Source organism: Salvia hispanica, chromosome 4 (genome assembly GCF_023119035.1).
Source record: "Salvia hispanica cultivar TCC Black 2014 chromosome 4, UniMelb_Shisp_WGS_1.0, whole genome shotgun sequence".
In the NCBI taxonomy this organism is placed as follows: Eukaryota; Viridiplantae; Streptophyta; class Magnoliopsida; order Lamiales; family Lamiaceae; genus Salvia; species Salvia hispanica.
The window spans coordinates 17,981,585-17,994,242 of NC_062968.1; the positions used below are offsets into that span (position 1 = coordinate 17,981,585).

Here is a 12,658-nt window from a genome sequence, read left to right on the forward strand (position 1 = left end):
CTTTCTGTATAAAAGAATCTAAAATTTTGAATGTTCACGAAAAGACAAATTATATGAAATATTAATAAATTTGTATTCTATAATCCTAATAGTCAGATACCTGAGGGGGACGTGAAGATATATTAAGTATAGCAAAGGCCAACCAAATCCCATGATGTGATATTATTTTATTGGCCCTTTCCTTTTTGGACAGATTTGAATAATTATAAATTTTTAATACTATAAACTAAAGAAAGTGGGGAAACAGCTTAAATATTTTAAGCTCGATTTAGCAGGGATATGAGGTGTTTTTTCTAGTCACTTCTATAAACTTTACAACTAACCAAGAATGTAGTATTTAATTATATAGGTCTTGGAACAGATAATATTTAATAAAACAAATCAACCTGAATGTTCCTCATATTGCCCTAAGAAAATGAATCATTTTTGCCTAGAAGTGCAAATAAACAGTAAAAAGTAAAATAAGTATTCCAGTTAAATCATTAATGTATGAACGTGTCGATGCTACTAATTAAGTTAAAAGGAGCAGATAAATGTGAATCCTTTTCCCTTGCTTTGCATGTATATTATATTTAGTTGTTTTACTTTTTCTTTCACATTCGTTTAACTTTTTCTTTAAAAAATGATTTGATTATAAACGGCAATAAATATCTCATGATATATAATAGGCTTGGGTGAACTTAACTAATAGCCGAACTAGAATCGGTCAATTATCGGTTAATTCATAATTGAGATTCACGGTGTTCGAATTGGTATCATCTTATGTTTTCAGTGTAGTTTTAATTTTAATTTTAAATTTCAATTAACGTTTATAATATTTTCAAGTATGGCAACAATGTCTAGTGCTCACAATAGGATGTCCACCTCTTAGATGACCTTTTTTGTCTTGGAAATTATGTTTTGTTCGGTGATAATCAAGCACTTGATTATTTGTTCTTTTAAAACTTTTAAGCACTTGATTATGCTCATCTCTTAGTATGAACATCATGAATTGGTTTTGCATATTACGTTTGAATTTCAATTATTAGATGAAAACTTGGTGAATTGTTTTGGTCTTAATAAGCGATTATTACTGTTTTAATTGTTGGACTTTGATTGATTTTGTTTTGATATTTAACTAGACGATTCCTCTTATTTTGTTTAATTTATAATTCTCTTCTCTAAAATATTCCCCCTCTTACTTTTCTTTTTCTCTACTTTACCTATTTTCATTATTTTTTCTAAAATGAGTGCAGAAAATGAAACGACTCTATTAAGGCGGAACAGAGGGAATACTATGATATTCGTGCGAAGGAAGGAAAAAAAGGTCAGACACTACGACATCTATGTCATAGTTTAGAATCGCCTGAAGTTTTTAGGTGATTTTGATTTGAGTGGCCCCAAGAGAATGAAAATGATGCCTCAGGGAACTACAACAACGATAGTGGCGAGACAATCAACATGAACTCTTCTACGGATGAGAGTTTTGGCACACTGCCACCCGCTATCCAAAATTCGTTCCACGGGTCATATAGTAGCAAAGAGGAAGGACAAGGGGACGGCAATAACATCGAATGCACATCTGCCCGCACAAAATGACCTTGAGTCATCAAATTTTTAGGTGAAGTGATCATGTTTAAGATGTCTGATGCCGAGCACATCCCCCATGAAAATATGATCCAGAGGTCCCACTTTGACCCGACACGGGTTTTAAAAAATGTAATGAAAAGTGAGTTGAAAAAGTTAGTGGAATGTGGATCCTACTTTTATATATTAGTTTTATAATAAAATGTGAGTAGGAATGAGTTAGTGGAATATGAGTTCCACTACAAAAAATGGTAAAAAGTGAAACAAGACAAATTTTGTGGGACGAACAAAAATGGAAAAATGAGACAAACTTTCAGGAACGGAGGGAGTATGACTTGAAATTTGATTGATGCTACTAGAGTATTACGGTTAAAATGAAAAATGTTAGTATGGAAACTGAAAAATGGAATTGTAATAAAATGATACCCCTTCCGTTTCATAAAAATAGATCACAGTTGTCAATTTGTGATATCCCTTAGAAATAGAACAATTATATTTAAGAAAACATTTTTCTCTCTAATAAGGTGAATCTCATTCCATACTATTAGAACAATCCAATCAATTTTTTCTTAAGATATTTTTCTTACTTTACAATTTTTGCATTAAAACTCGTTTGGTTTCAATTTAATGCCCTGATATTCAAGTCGCTCCCACTGAAGCACTATAAATATTCCATCATTTTCTTCCTAATCTACAAGGATTAAACTCATTCGATGTTAGAAATGGAGTCATAAATACTCTTCCAGTTCCAGACCAATAAATTGTAAACAGACTCTCCCACTAGGCACTAACCATAGCTTTTGGTATAGAAGTTATTGGCGATTATAAATTCGAACACTATATAGTGCATAAGCGTGTGCAAACCACAAATGATGTGGGATTTGCAGTAATAGCAATAGTAATAGTAGGAATGGGAGAATATATAAAATAAACCACCCTCCCCATCACTTCCCCTCTTTTAGTTATATTTTTATCTCCACACCACACCACACCCCCACTTTCCTTCCTTGTCTCTCTCTTGTCAAGATGAAGATCCTCTGCGACGTCTGCGGCAAGGGCGAGGCATCCTTGTACTGCACCGCCGACCAGGCCTCCCTCTGCGCCTCCTGCGACCACCGCGTCCACCACGCCAACAAGCTCGCCGGCAAACACCAGCGCTTCTCCCTCCTCCAGCCCTCCCCCAAACACTCCTCCCTCTGCGATATCTGCCAGGTTTCGTTCCTCCTTAATTTCCCCTTTTCCATTCATGTTTTGACACTTGACTTAATTAGAAGCGCGTTTTTGTTTTTGTTTTTATTTTTGTTTTTGCAGGAGAGAAGCGCGTTTCTGTTTTGCCAAGAAGATAGAGCGATTCTTTGCAGAGAGTGCGACGTCCCCATCCACAAAGCCAACCAACACACGCAGAAGCACACCAGATTCCTCCTCACCGGCGTCACCCTCTCCGCCTCTCCCGCCCTATACACGCCCCCTCCCCCAGCCAAGGGTACAAGTACAACACCGGCAGCGCAAGAGCCCTTCTCAGCAACGAGTAGCATTTCCGAGTACTTGATCGAGACGCTGCCAGGCTGGCACGTCGAGGATCTTCTAGATTCTTCAACCCCTTCCCCCTCCCCTTTCTGCAAGGTCTGCTGCAACTTCTATTCAAACACCTTCTATTTAATTTCAAGATTCGATTTTTAATTTTTCTTTTTGTTAATTCAGGGAAATGATTTGGTGCTGCCATTTTGGGACGATGATCTCCACTGCGGCAGTATTTGTACGAGTGGATTTCCAACAGAAAACATGGGAATTTGGGTCCCTCAAGTTCAAGTGCACCAAAATCAAAATCAAAATCAAAATCAAAATCAATCATTTCTAGTCAACAGTAGTAATCATAATAATGTGGGCTTTGGATTAGGGATTAATGCAAATGGGTGCAGAGATTCATTCATTGAATTTACCACAAATGGCATCAAATCCAACAGAAAAAGAAGCGACGTCGACAACTCTTTCGCTGTTCCACAGATCAGCCCTTCCGCAGCTGCTGCCTTCAACAAGAAATCCAAAACATTTTGGTGAAATTACCATAAAAATCCAATCTTTTTTATAACCCATTACCGGAAAATCATAGATCTGAATTCAGATTTTGTATTCTATAGTTTTCCTCGTTGCAATTTGTCAGATTTTTGGGCTCTAGTGTTTTGTTTTATCTTTCCCTTTGTAAATATCTTCTTGTGTTTCTTGCATTTACTAATACTATATTACATGTTACAACTCACAATTCACTTTATGTTGGCCTTCTGTTTCAATGTTACAGTTAAAAAAGTTAGTCGTTTTACTCTCTTAATAATTTCACATGAGAAAGAAAAATATGAAACTTGAATGTTCAGAATGAAAATTTCCAATTTTGGTAAATGACTTTTAAGGAGATATAATGATGAAATTAACCATTCTGGAATGGAATTATGAATGTGTGATTACTGAATCAATTACATGTTGCTAAAGATAGATTGACTTTCTACGATTCTTTCAAGTTTATTTACTTGAATTTTTTCTTTTCCACTTCGAATAATGATCCAAATTTCAGCAAAAACTGCCACATAGGAACTTGGTAAGTTGTATGTATTCTAATTGAATATTTATTTCTAACAAAATAAATAAAATTCGTCCCTATATAAGTTTATCACATATGACTCCTCGATAATGGACCATTATTTTATACTTATTGGAAAATTCATCAACTTTAAAGTAGAAAAACTGCAAGGAATATGAGGGAAATTTAAAATATGAATATCTTCTAAAATTTGTTTATAATCAATGTACAAATTACTCTTATTCAAATACACTAGTCATCAACCTCGAAGAACCAAAAATCAAAGTAGGCAGTTAGAAACTTAGAATAGGTGATTTAATATTATATTTATTTTAGTACTAATTGATAAGATTGACTTTAAAATTAAAGTGGGGAAGCTACTAGGCCAAGGATGATGCCAAGGGTATCAAGTTTATGCCCATCTCGTTGTATATTATATAGTATCGCAAGACTCACATATATATTGATAATGATTTACTACCCAAAAAGCATCAATATAATAAAAGATTCGAGTAGTGAAGAACCAACCTTGCAAGGGGGTGTTGTCTCGCACTTTATGCTCTTTCTTTACAGCAGCAAATAGTGTGCAAATACAGTGAATGTTGAGCAATTATTGGAGTGAGCAATACACACAGTGGACCTTAGCATAATCACACACAGTTAAATTAGATTAAAGATGAAGAATCCATCTAATTAAGTGAAATAGGGGATAAATCAAAAATTGAGGGACCATTTGACACCAACTTGAAATTATGGGGTGCTGTAGTAATAAGTCTCCCATTCATTAATTTCGTTTAGTCTTTGTCAATTGGATCGAATGTTGCACCAACTATATCCCTAGATTTATGTGCCGAAATTTAACATGCGAATCCATAAATTTCAATTTTCAACCTTAAAAATAACTTAAGTTAAAGCTAGTTCGATACATCTAAGATGAAATATCCCGCATATAATATTATGTAGAAAATTCAAGATTTTTAAAAAAATCATTGTATATAGTTAAAATGCGTGGAATGAATCCATGAAATTACCCTTGGTTAAACAAGCATAATGTCGTGGGTTATCTAATCAAGAAAATGGTCAAATGTTAGTATTTGTAATAAATCAAAGCGGTCAGTTTTTATGTTGATATTTAATTTGTAAATGTATTTATTTTTAATAAAAATGGTCATAAATATCATGTTACGATATTTGCCTAAGAAAAGAAGAGAATCCTTTCAATTGCTTCAAAAGCCCAAATATGAATCATGTTTAATTTAGCAAATTTAACGAGAATGTTGATGTCAAATCCCGTCTTCAACTTGGGAGCAATGGATGCATCTCTCTTGTTGGATGAAGACGTACCCGAGTTCAGCTTCTAGAGGGGGACGAAGTTTTTATATTCCTAGTGCAATTATTTTATATTCAATGCGATTTATTTATATTCAGTGCGATTTATTTCATATTCAATACACGGGTGTATTTGCTGTTTATGTTCATTGTTTAATAATAGTATCAGTGTTAAAGCATTCTCACAATAACACTTTTTTTTATCACACAAATACAATGTGATATGCATGTTTTGAAATTGTGAACCTCCTCAACAAAACGCCAATAACACACTTTTATCTTCGTCAATTGCGTGTAATTCGTCAATCAAGTGTAATTTTTCAACTACCCTTAACCGACCAACATTTTTTACTACTCCTATATAAAGAATCGAAATAATACATCAAATTCTTTTAAAAAAGTGCCCAAATAAATAGCATCGCAGACCTTCACGAATATTATAGACGAACGCATGCATTTAATTGGTAGATTGACATACCGAATCAAAAATAAAATAAAAAGATAGATTGATAAAAGAGTCAAATAGATGGTGACACGAATCTAAGTCGATTATATATTAACTGTAAATAAATTGAGATTGTACAATAATTAATTGTGTAGATTGTAATTATTTAATCCAATTCTTTAGTCAATGTTCAATTTGTCGCGTAATTCGCCTAGTTTGTTTGAAAAAGAAAACAAAATGACAAAACTACACTTTGATGATATCACCAATTTTCCAGCCTTTTACATTGGATTATAGATAGAGGCACGGAGAAAAAAAAATCATTATTAACAATTGACCAACTTAATTTCAACTATACAACAAGTAGGCGGTTCAAATGAAATCCATATTTGTTTAGAAAAATGTGCTCACCCATAAATGTAGCTAAACGATTTAATTCCTAGAGGAGAGTACATATGTTTTAATCACAGTATTTCATAGTTTGTAGTACGAATTCAAATTTGACAATTATACATTCTAAATTAACCATTGGGCCAAAGTGACCGATGATGAAATGGCGAGTATTTAAATAAACCTTAGTTTTTGACAACAAAAATATTCTTAATAAATTAAACTATCTAGAAAATAAAAACACCTGCTATTTATAAGCGGCTAGAGAACCCAAGAACCCAAAAGGAAATCATATATAAAATAATATTTTGTATTGAATTGTTTTATACTCATTTTATGGTCGAAACACCTAACTAAAAATATTCAATTCTTAATATCATTATGAATATAATTTACAATTTAAATTTTTTATTAAAATTATATCAATTAGTTATTAATTTATATAATTATATTATTATTATTTTATTAATTACAACTAGTTTTTAGTAATTATAATAATAATATTATTACAATAATTAAATATAATTATAACTATAACTATAATTAAGTATATTTGAGTGATATTAAAAAATAAATTAATTATTAATTTATAACATCAAAATAATAATTTTAATATTGATTAATGATAATAGTATAAAGAGTGAGAAGAATGAGTGAAAAAAATTATAATATCACTTTTGGTACTTAGTTTTGTATGCCCAAAATAACTTTAATGATACAAATGGAAATATGTATTTGTTTAGAGGGCATTTTGGGGTCAAAATTGCATCGAGTACCAAAAATGTGATTTATAGATACCAAAAACGATATAAAATAAAGATCAGGTACCATTTATGTGCGAAAGTGAAAGATCAGGTACCATTTATGTAGTTCACTCTAAAACAAAAGGGGGGTGTTATATTGCTGACTCATAACTTAATTGCTAACTACAACTAAATAATAGCTATTAGATATTCAAATTATGACTTAGATCATTAATCCCTAAATGTCAATACGATCAACGAAAAACGTCAATAAGACCATATGATTAATTTCAAAAAATTATCAATAGAGGTATTAATGTCAATTAACTACCTGTTTAGTTATAACTAACTTTTAAAAGAAATCTCAAAACTTTAAATTCAGATAACATATATCAAATTAAAGATAATTTCATGAGGATTCCAACGATATTATACATGCATATGTTCCGACGTCAAAATTTGAAAAAAAATTCAATTTTTTTTTAATTTTTTCGTACAAGCAAAAATGTCTAACATACTATATAGAGGGAACATCTTTTTTGGTCACGAACTTTGCCAAGGTATCATTTTAGGTCCGTAAACTTTGAAAATATCATTTGAGGTCCATCAACTATGAGTTAATATCATTTGAAGTATTTTTTTACTATTTCCAAGTTTTTCTAGACAAAAATACCCTCAATATCTTTAAGGGTATATATTCTTAATAAACTTATCATGTACTTATATTTTTTATAAATATCTTTACAATATATTTTTGACGAATTTTCTAAATATAATTTGACCTTCAATATTATCACTTAATTTTGTGACATGCAAGTAAAATTGCTTCTTCAATTTTTTATATTAAAAAATTTTAAAATTGAATAAAGAACTTTCTTTAATAATAAAAAATTAAATAAGGATATTTTCTTGCATGTCACAAAATTAAGTGATAATATTGAAGGTTGAATAAAAAACTTTTTTTAATAATAAAAACATGAATTAGGATATTTTCTTGCATGTCACAAAATTAAGTGATAATATTGAAGGTCAAATTATATTTAGAAAATTCATCAAAAATTTTGGAGTTTTTATTTTTTATCTTTTTCGATTTAATTAATAAAAACGAAAATTACGCGTGGCAAATTGTAGACCACACGTTTTCTAAAATCCTATGGCCTTAAATTAGTTGTAGTTAACAATTAAATGATGAGTTAACAATTGATCACTCCCCTAAAACGAAAATTAGAAAATTAAAAACAAACCTATAAAATACGTAAATTATGTTTTTCGCCCCTTAAATGATGTCAAATTCCTTAGCTCGATTTGCAAGTACTATGTGAAATCATTCCAACACAAAATGTTTTCAGCATCTAACTGTTGGAACTGGTATCATTGACCGTAAAGAAATAATTTTCTTTATTTATGTAACTAGTCTTTAACCTTTCCGTGAGACTGCATAAAGAAGTAAATCAGCTTATATATGGGCTGATACTTTCCACACCAAAAGTTCAAATCAGCAGATACAAACAATAAAAGAAAGCTCAGTATGGGTCCACACTAATTTGATTATAAAGCAAACATTTATAACATAAATTGCATACATCATACAAATAGTACATATTTTATGTTGGCAAACTAAGATCCTAACTTCAGTCAATTCTATCTTAAATTAGAGTGTCACCTGCCCTAGAAATAGAATAACACAAATCAGCTAAATATCCATCAATTTTTCCTTCTGAGTTAAGTGGTTTCATGTTAATAATGAAAGAACCATGAAGCCATGGAAGGGATTCATGTTAATGAAAGAACCATGAAGCCATGGAAGGGATTCAAAACTTAAAACACTTCAGCTACTTTGCTTGCAAGGACACGGTCCCGTCTCTCAACGAACTCGAATGGGAACCATCCGGCCTCACCTTTGCATTCACCTTCGGCCCAGCCATTATTGGTCACCTGCAAAGAAACACAAGATACTAAATTTTTCCTCCTAGGTTCGGAAAATAGGAGTAGAGTTGAATACGGTAAAACAGACCTTTCGAACGACAACATAGTCACCGAGGGCTAATGTCAACTCTACACCAGACTCAGCTTGGTAGGGTTGGATGACCTTCAATATGAAGGGTGAGTTCAACAACAACAAACATTTAAGGTTATGATGTAGCTACATAGTGGTAGATCATACCTCGCCTAAGAAATAATCCGTGCCATCAAATGACCCATCATATGGCTTAGAGGCAGATAGATTTTCACCCTCATTATATGCAGGGGCCGGATTGCTTCTTGTATCTCGAGCTGGATTTGGAGAAACTTCAGTTTGCTGACGGGCAGACAGCATCTGCACATGTCACGATCTATAAATACTGAGTCACGTATTGTTTTATGTGATTGTGTGTGAAAGAGACATTCTCTCAGTGGGACATCACCTCCTGTTCAAGCTGATCGAGTATCTGTAGTACATGCTGATGATAACTTCGCTCGGCTTCAACCTTGGTATACAAGCATTAGGTGAGAAGTAAAAAATGCTTGTTTCTAGAAGCTAGGTTTGACAGAGTTGGCATTACCATGGCTATAAGCCGCTGGAGAGTTAACCTCTGCTGTTGGTGTTCCACAGCAGCCATTGCAGATGTTGCTTCTTTACCCAAGGTAACCATATTCGACTTCAGCTCATTAAGCTTCATTTCAGCAGCTTCTAGCTTTAACGTAATATCCGAACTATTATTTGTTTCCCTCGCCCTAGCATGGCACCTGGCAACCTCAATGGCCTGGCTAGGCCAAAAGAAATAAAACGTTGAGATAGTCCCAATATTTTGCTTTGATGCATAGCTGGATCCCGGTATTCAAAACTGGGGCTATTGTATAGAACCTATAGTGATGTTACCTGAGCTTCAACCTCCTGTCTCACTCTATCATATCGCTGTGCAAGATGTCGGGCATCTTCTAGGGCAGATCCCACAACCATAGCCCTTAACGGCTCTGTAACCTGCAGCAAGGTTAATCAAATCAAAATATACAGATGGAAACAACGGAAATTACAAGAAATAGATATTGGAATAAACAAGGCAAAACATCCTTTCATCTTATGTTCTCTTCTGTGACAACTGATGTTTCATGACAAAATAACAGGATTGATATGCCGACAGGTGCTACAACAGTTTATTCAACATATTCCATCTACAAAACATTCAACGACAAACAACAACACAAAAAACGACAGGGCATTAAGAAAAAAAAACCTGTGTTCCAAGTATTCTAAGATAACAGTCATGTTCTTTTTCCATTTGAGCGCGAGCACTACTAAAACTTAGTGCCACTTTAGAGAGAGTACTCCCACTAGTACATGTGTTCTCACTAGTATATTTTTTGCTATCTTCTGACAGCTTGGTACCTGCAAGGATTAAACTCCTTAAGGAAGATTTTGCATTGCACTTAATGGAGAAACATCACTAAAGAATTCGGAGAAACCTACCAATTTCAACCTGCTTGGATCCAGTTACTATATAACCCTCTACGCCTCGAACTATGTCTCTTTGTAAATGCTGGCAAGCACCAAACAATTAGGGAGAACAAAAAACATCAATATTATTCAAATAGATGAACTACTACTAATAATTAACAGAGGCAGAGGCCATCAAATGTGACTGTGCACAGGTGACATGAAGGTTAATCACCTTGGCAGCTCGAGTGGATATGTACAGCTTCTCTAACTTGTGATGCTGCTGGAGTTCAGCTTCATCAGATGCAATGTTGTCTGAACCATTTAGTTTACCAGAGAATTGTCTGAGAACAGCCTAGTAGAAAATACACACGCCCAACCCCCAAACAACAAGAAACATCAGAAAACAGAGCAATTATTCAGAAAAAAGAGGTTTTTTAAAAATTAAACTGTATAAAGTAGTAGAACAACAACAATTGCTAGTTTTTTCCAATGCACATATCGGAAAACTTTCAAAATTCATCTCTATATGTATAACCCTATATCATTTACCAAATTAAGACAGAGTTCTTCAAGTGGCTATTGCTGGTAGTCCAAAGTAATTTAGGAAAGGGAGGTTAAAAGGCTAATGACTTATCCAGACAAGAAAAGAAACTCTATGGACAAGACTAGAATAGTACTCCTAGTAGTAAAACTTAGACCAGTCACATTACTCTAAAAATCATATACTAATTCAGAAAATTTTCGAATATATTCGAAAAAAGAGCCTGGTTGAATTATATACAGGTACAATTACAAACACATCATTCAAATTCATAGTGAAATAAAACAAGGCATTCTCCATCCAGCAAACGAAGTAATTCTCATTTGTCACCGAAATTTCTGATTCGCTCCCAAAAAAGGGAAAAGAATAAGAAAAAGATTTGAACATTTTTATACAAAATAATGTTGATAGAGATTTAAGATATTTGAAATACGTTGTTGGAGTCGAATCACACACACAATCTCAGGGTTTAAGGAGTAATAGCTAGTATATTTGTATAACAGATTTAACACACTAATGAGAATGTAAATTTTCCAGAGTAAGAGAGGAATGTGTGCCTGTTGCTGCTTGGCAACTTGTTCTCTGAGCTTCGTCGCCTGTTTTCTGATGGCTTCCATTTCATTATTCGAGTAGAGAGAGAGAGAGAGTTTATGGCTGCAGTGTTGGAGGGGTTTTGAAATTAGTATTTGAAAGTGTGTCTACTCTGTCGACTTTAAAGTACAACATTATCATTAGAACATCTAGATCATTATCTTCTTTAATAAGATGATGATCAAGTTCATAGGATTAATCATCTTGATCAAGTTCATTTATAGGAAATAGGATTAATAAATTTTTCTCTCTTTTTATATCTTAAATTTACTTTTTATTATCGAATATCTCTAGCTAATAGAATGTTGTTTGTCTTTGTTGTCCACCTATATATAACTTTGATTTATTCTAGTACTTTTGGCTATATATATATAAAGTTTATTTAAATTAATGGTCAAAATATTTGTTCTAAAACTATAAGCCTAGATTATTCTATTCATTGGATTACTATGAGAAACTATCTAGACTGTTCTATAAAATTCTAAAACGAGAAGATATTTTATTTAGAAGTCGGGACCTCAAGTCCTAATTCAAACAGTTTCTTACAAACCAATTCAAAATAGACATGCATGCCCATTGTATGGTCAGGATCCGCTTTTAAATTTCAAAACCATTACCAGCTTTTGAAAATGATAAAAATTGAATACTAGTTGAGAAAAATTGGAAAAATCATTGAAATAAAATATACTCCATAAACTTTGGCAAAACCCCCCAAATCATCAATGGGTTTCAACCGGAAATGGATTCCATTTCTTTTGTCGAGTCGATTATGATCCCATTTTTTAAACCGCATTTCTTGAACCGGAGTCATCCATACCCCCAATTTCAAGGTGTTGCTTTCTTACTTGCCATATTCAATTAGTCAATTCCACCATTTCTGAAATTACAATAATTCTAGGCTAAGATTTTTCAGGAGCTTTTTTTCTGAAATTATAAAAAATAAATCCTAAAGAAAAGAACTCTTTTTTTCTTTGACGCCTTTTTTTCATTTCATTTCCAAAAACCTTGTAGTTTTGGGCATGCACCTAAAATATGTAAAACTTTATATTAGCCATCATGGGCA

The 12,658-nt window shown here is 32.9% G+C and overlaps 2 protein-coding genes across 3 annotated transcripts; one reads left to right on the forward strand and one right to left on the reverse strand.

Annotated features, from left to right (window-relative positions):
• Positions 1-2,349: 2,349 nt before the first annotated feature.
• Positions 2,350-3,823, forward strand: LOC125218932 (B-box zinc finger protein 21-like). The gene is made up of 3 exons (XM_048120741.1): positions 2,350-2,778; positions 2,878-3,189; positions 3,268-3,823. Exons 1-3 carry the CDS (start codon positions 2,593-2,595, stop codon positions 3,622-3,624), a joined length of 855 nt encoding a protein of 284 aa, XP_047976698.1. The 5' UTR covers positions 2,350-2,592; the 3' UTR covers positions 3,625-3,823.
• Positions 3,824-8,574: 4,751 nt separating this feature from the next.
• Positions 8,575-11,692, reverse strand: LOC125219153 (SH3 domain-containing protein 2-like). 2 transcript variants are annotated; one of them, XM_048121043.1, is made up of 11 exons: positions 11,562-11,692; positions 10,696-10,815; positions 10,494-10,563; positions 10,261-10,412; positions 9,906-10,007; positions 9,589-9,789; positions 9,451-9,513; positions 9,210-9,362; positions 9,060-9,134; positions 8,823-8,980; positions 8,575-8,781 (listed from the first exon to the last, which is right to left on the reverse strand). In XM_048121043.1, the coding sequence occupies exons 1-10, from the start codon at positions 11,619-11,621 to the stop codon at positions 8,864-8,866; spliced, it is 1,113 nt and encodes a 370-aa protein (XP_047977000.1). In that variant the 5' UTR covers positions 11,622-11,692; the 3' UTR covers positions 8,575-8,781; positions 8,823-8,863. The 2 variants fall into 2 exon arrangements, with proteins under 2 accessions (XP_047977000.1, XP_047976999.1); XM_048121042.1 differs by having other exon boundaries at positions 8,575-8,980.
• Between the last annotated feature and the right edge of the window lie 966 nt (positions 11,693-12,658).

Coding starts and splice junctions, on each gene's coding strand:
- LOC125219153 (XM_048121043.1), bottom strand. CDS start 11,621: ATGGAAGCCATCAGAAAACAGGCGACGAAGCTCAGAGAACAAGTTGCC. Junction 9,363..9,450: donor TCGATCAGCTTGAACAGGAG/GTGATGTCCCAC, acceptor TGACATGTGCAG/ATGCTGTCTGCCCGTCAGCA. Junction 9,135..9,209: donor CGGATTATTTCTTAGGCGAG/GTATGATCTACC, acceptor TTCATATTGAAG/GTCATCCAACCCTACCAAGC.
- LOC125218932 (XM_048120741.1), top strand. CDS start 2,593: ATGAAGATCCTCTGCGACGTCTGCGGCAAGGGCGAGGCATCCTTGTAC. Junction 2,779..2,877: donor CCCTCTGCGATATCTGCCAG/GTTTCGTTCCTC, acceptor TTGTTTTTGCAG/GAGAGAAGCGCGTTTCTGTT. Junction 3,190..3,267: donor CCCCCTCCCCTTTCTGCAAG/GTCTGCTGCAAC, acceptor TTGTTAATTCAG/GGAAATGATTTGGTGCTGCC.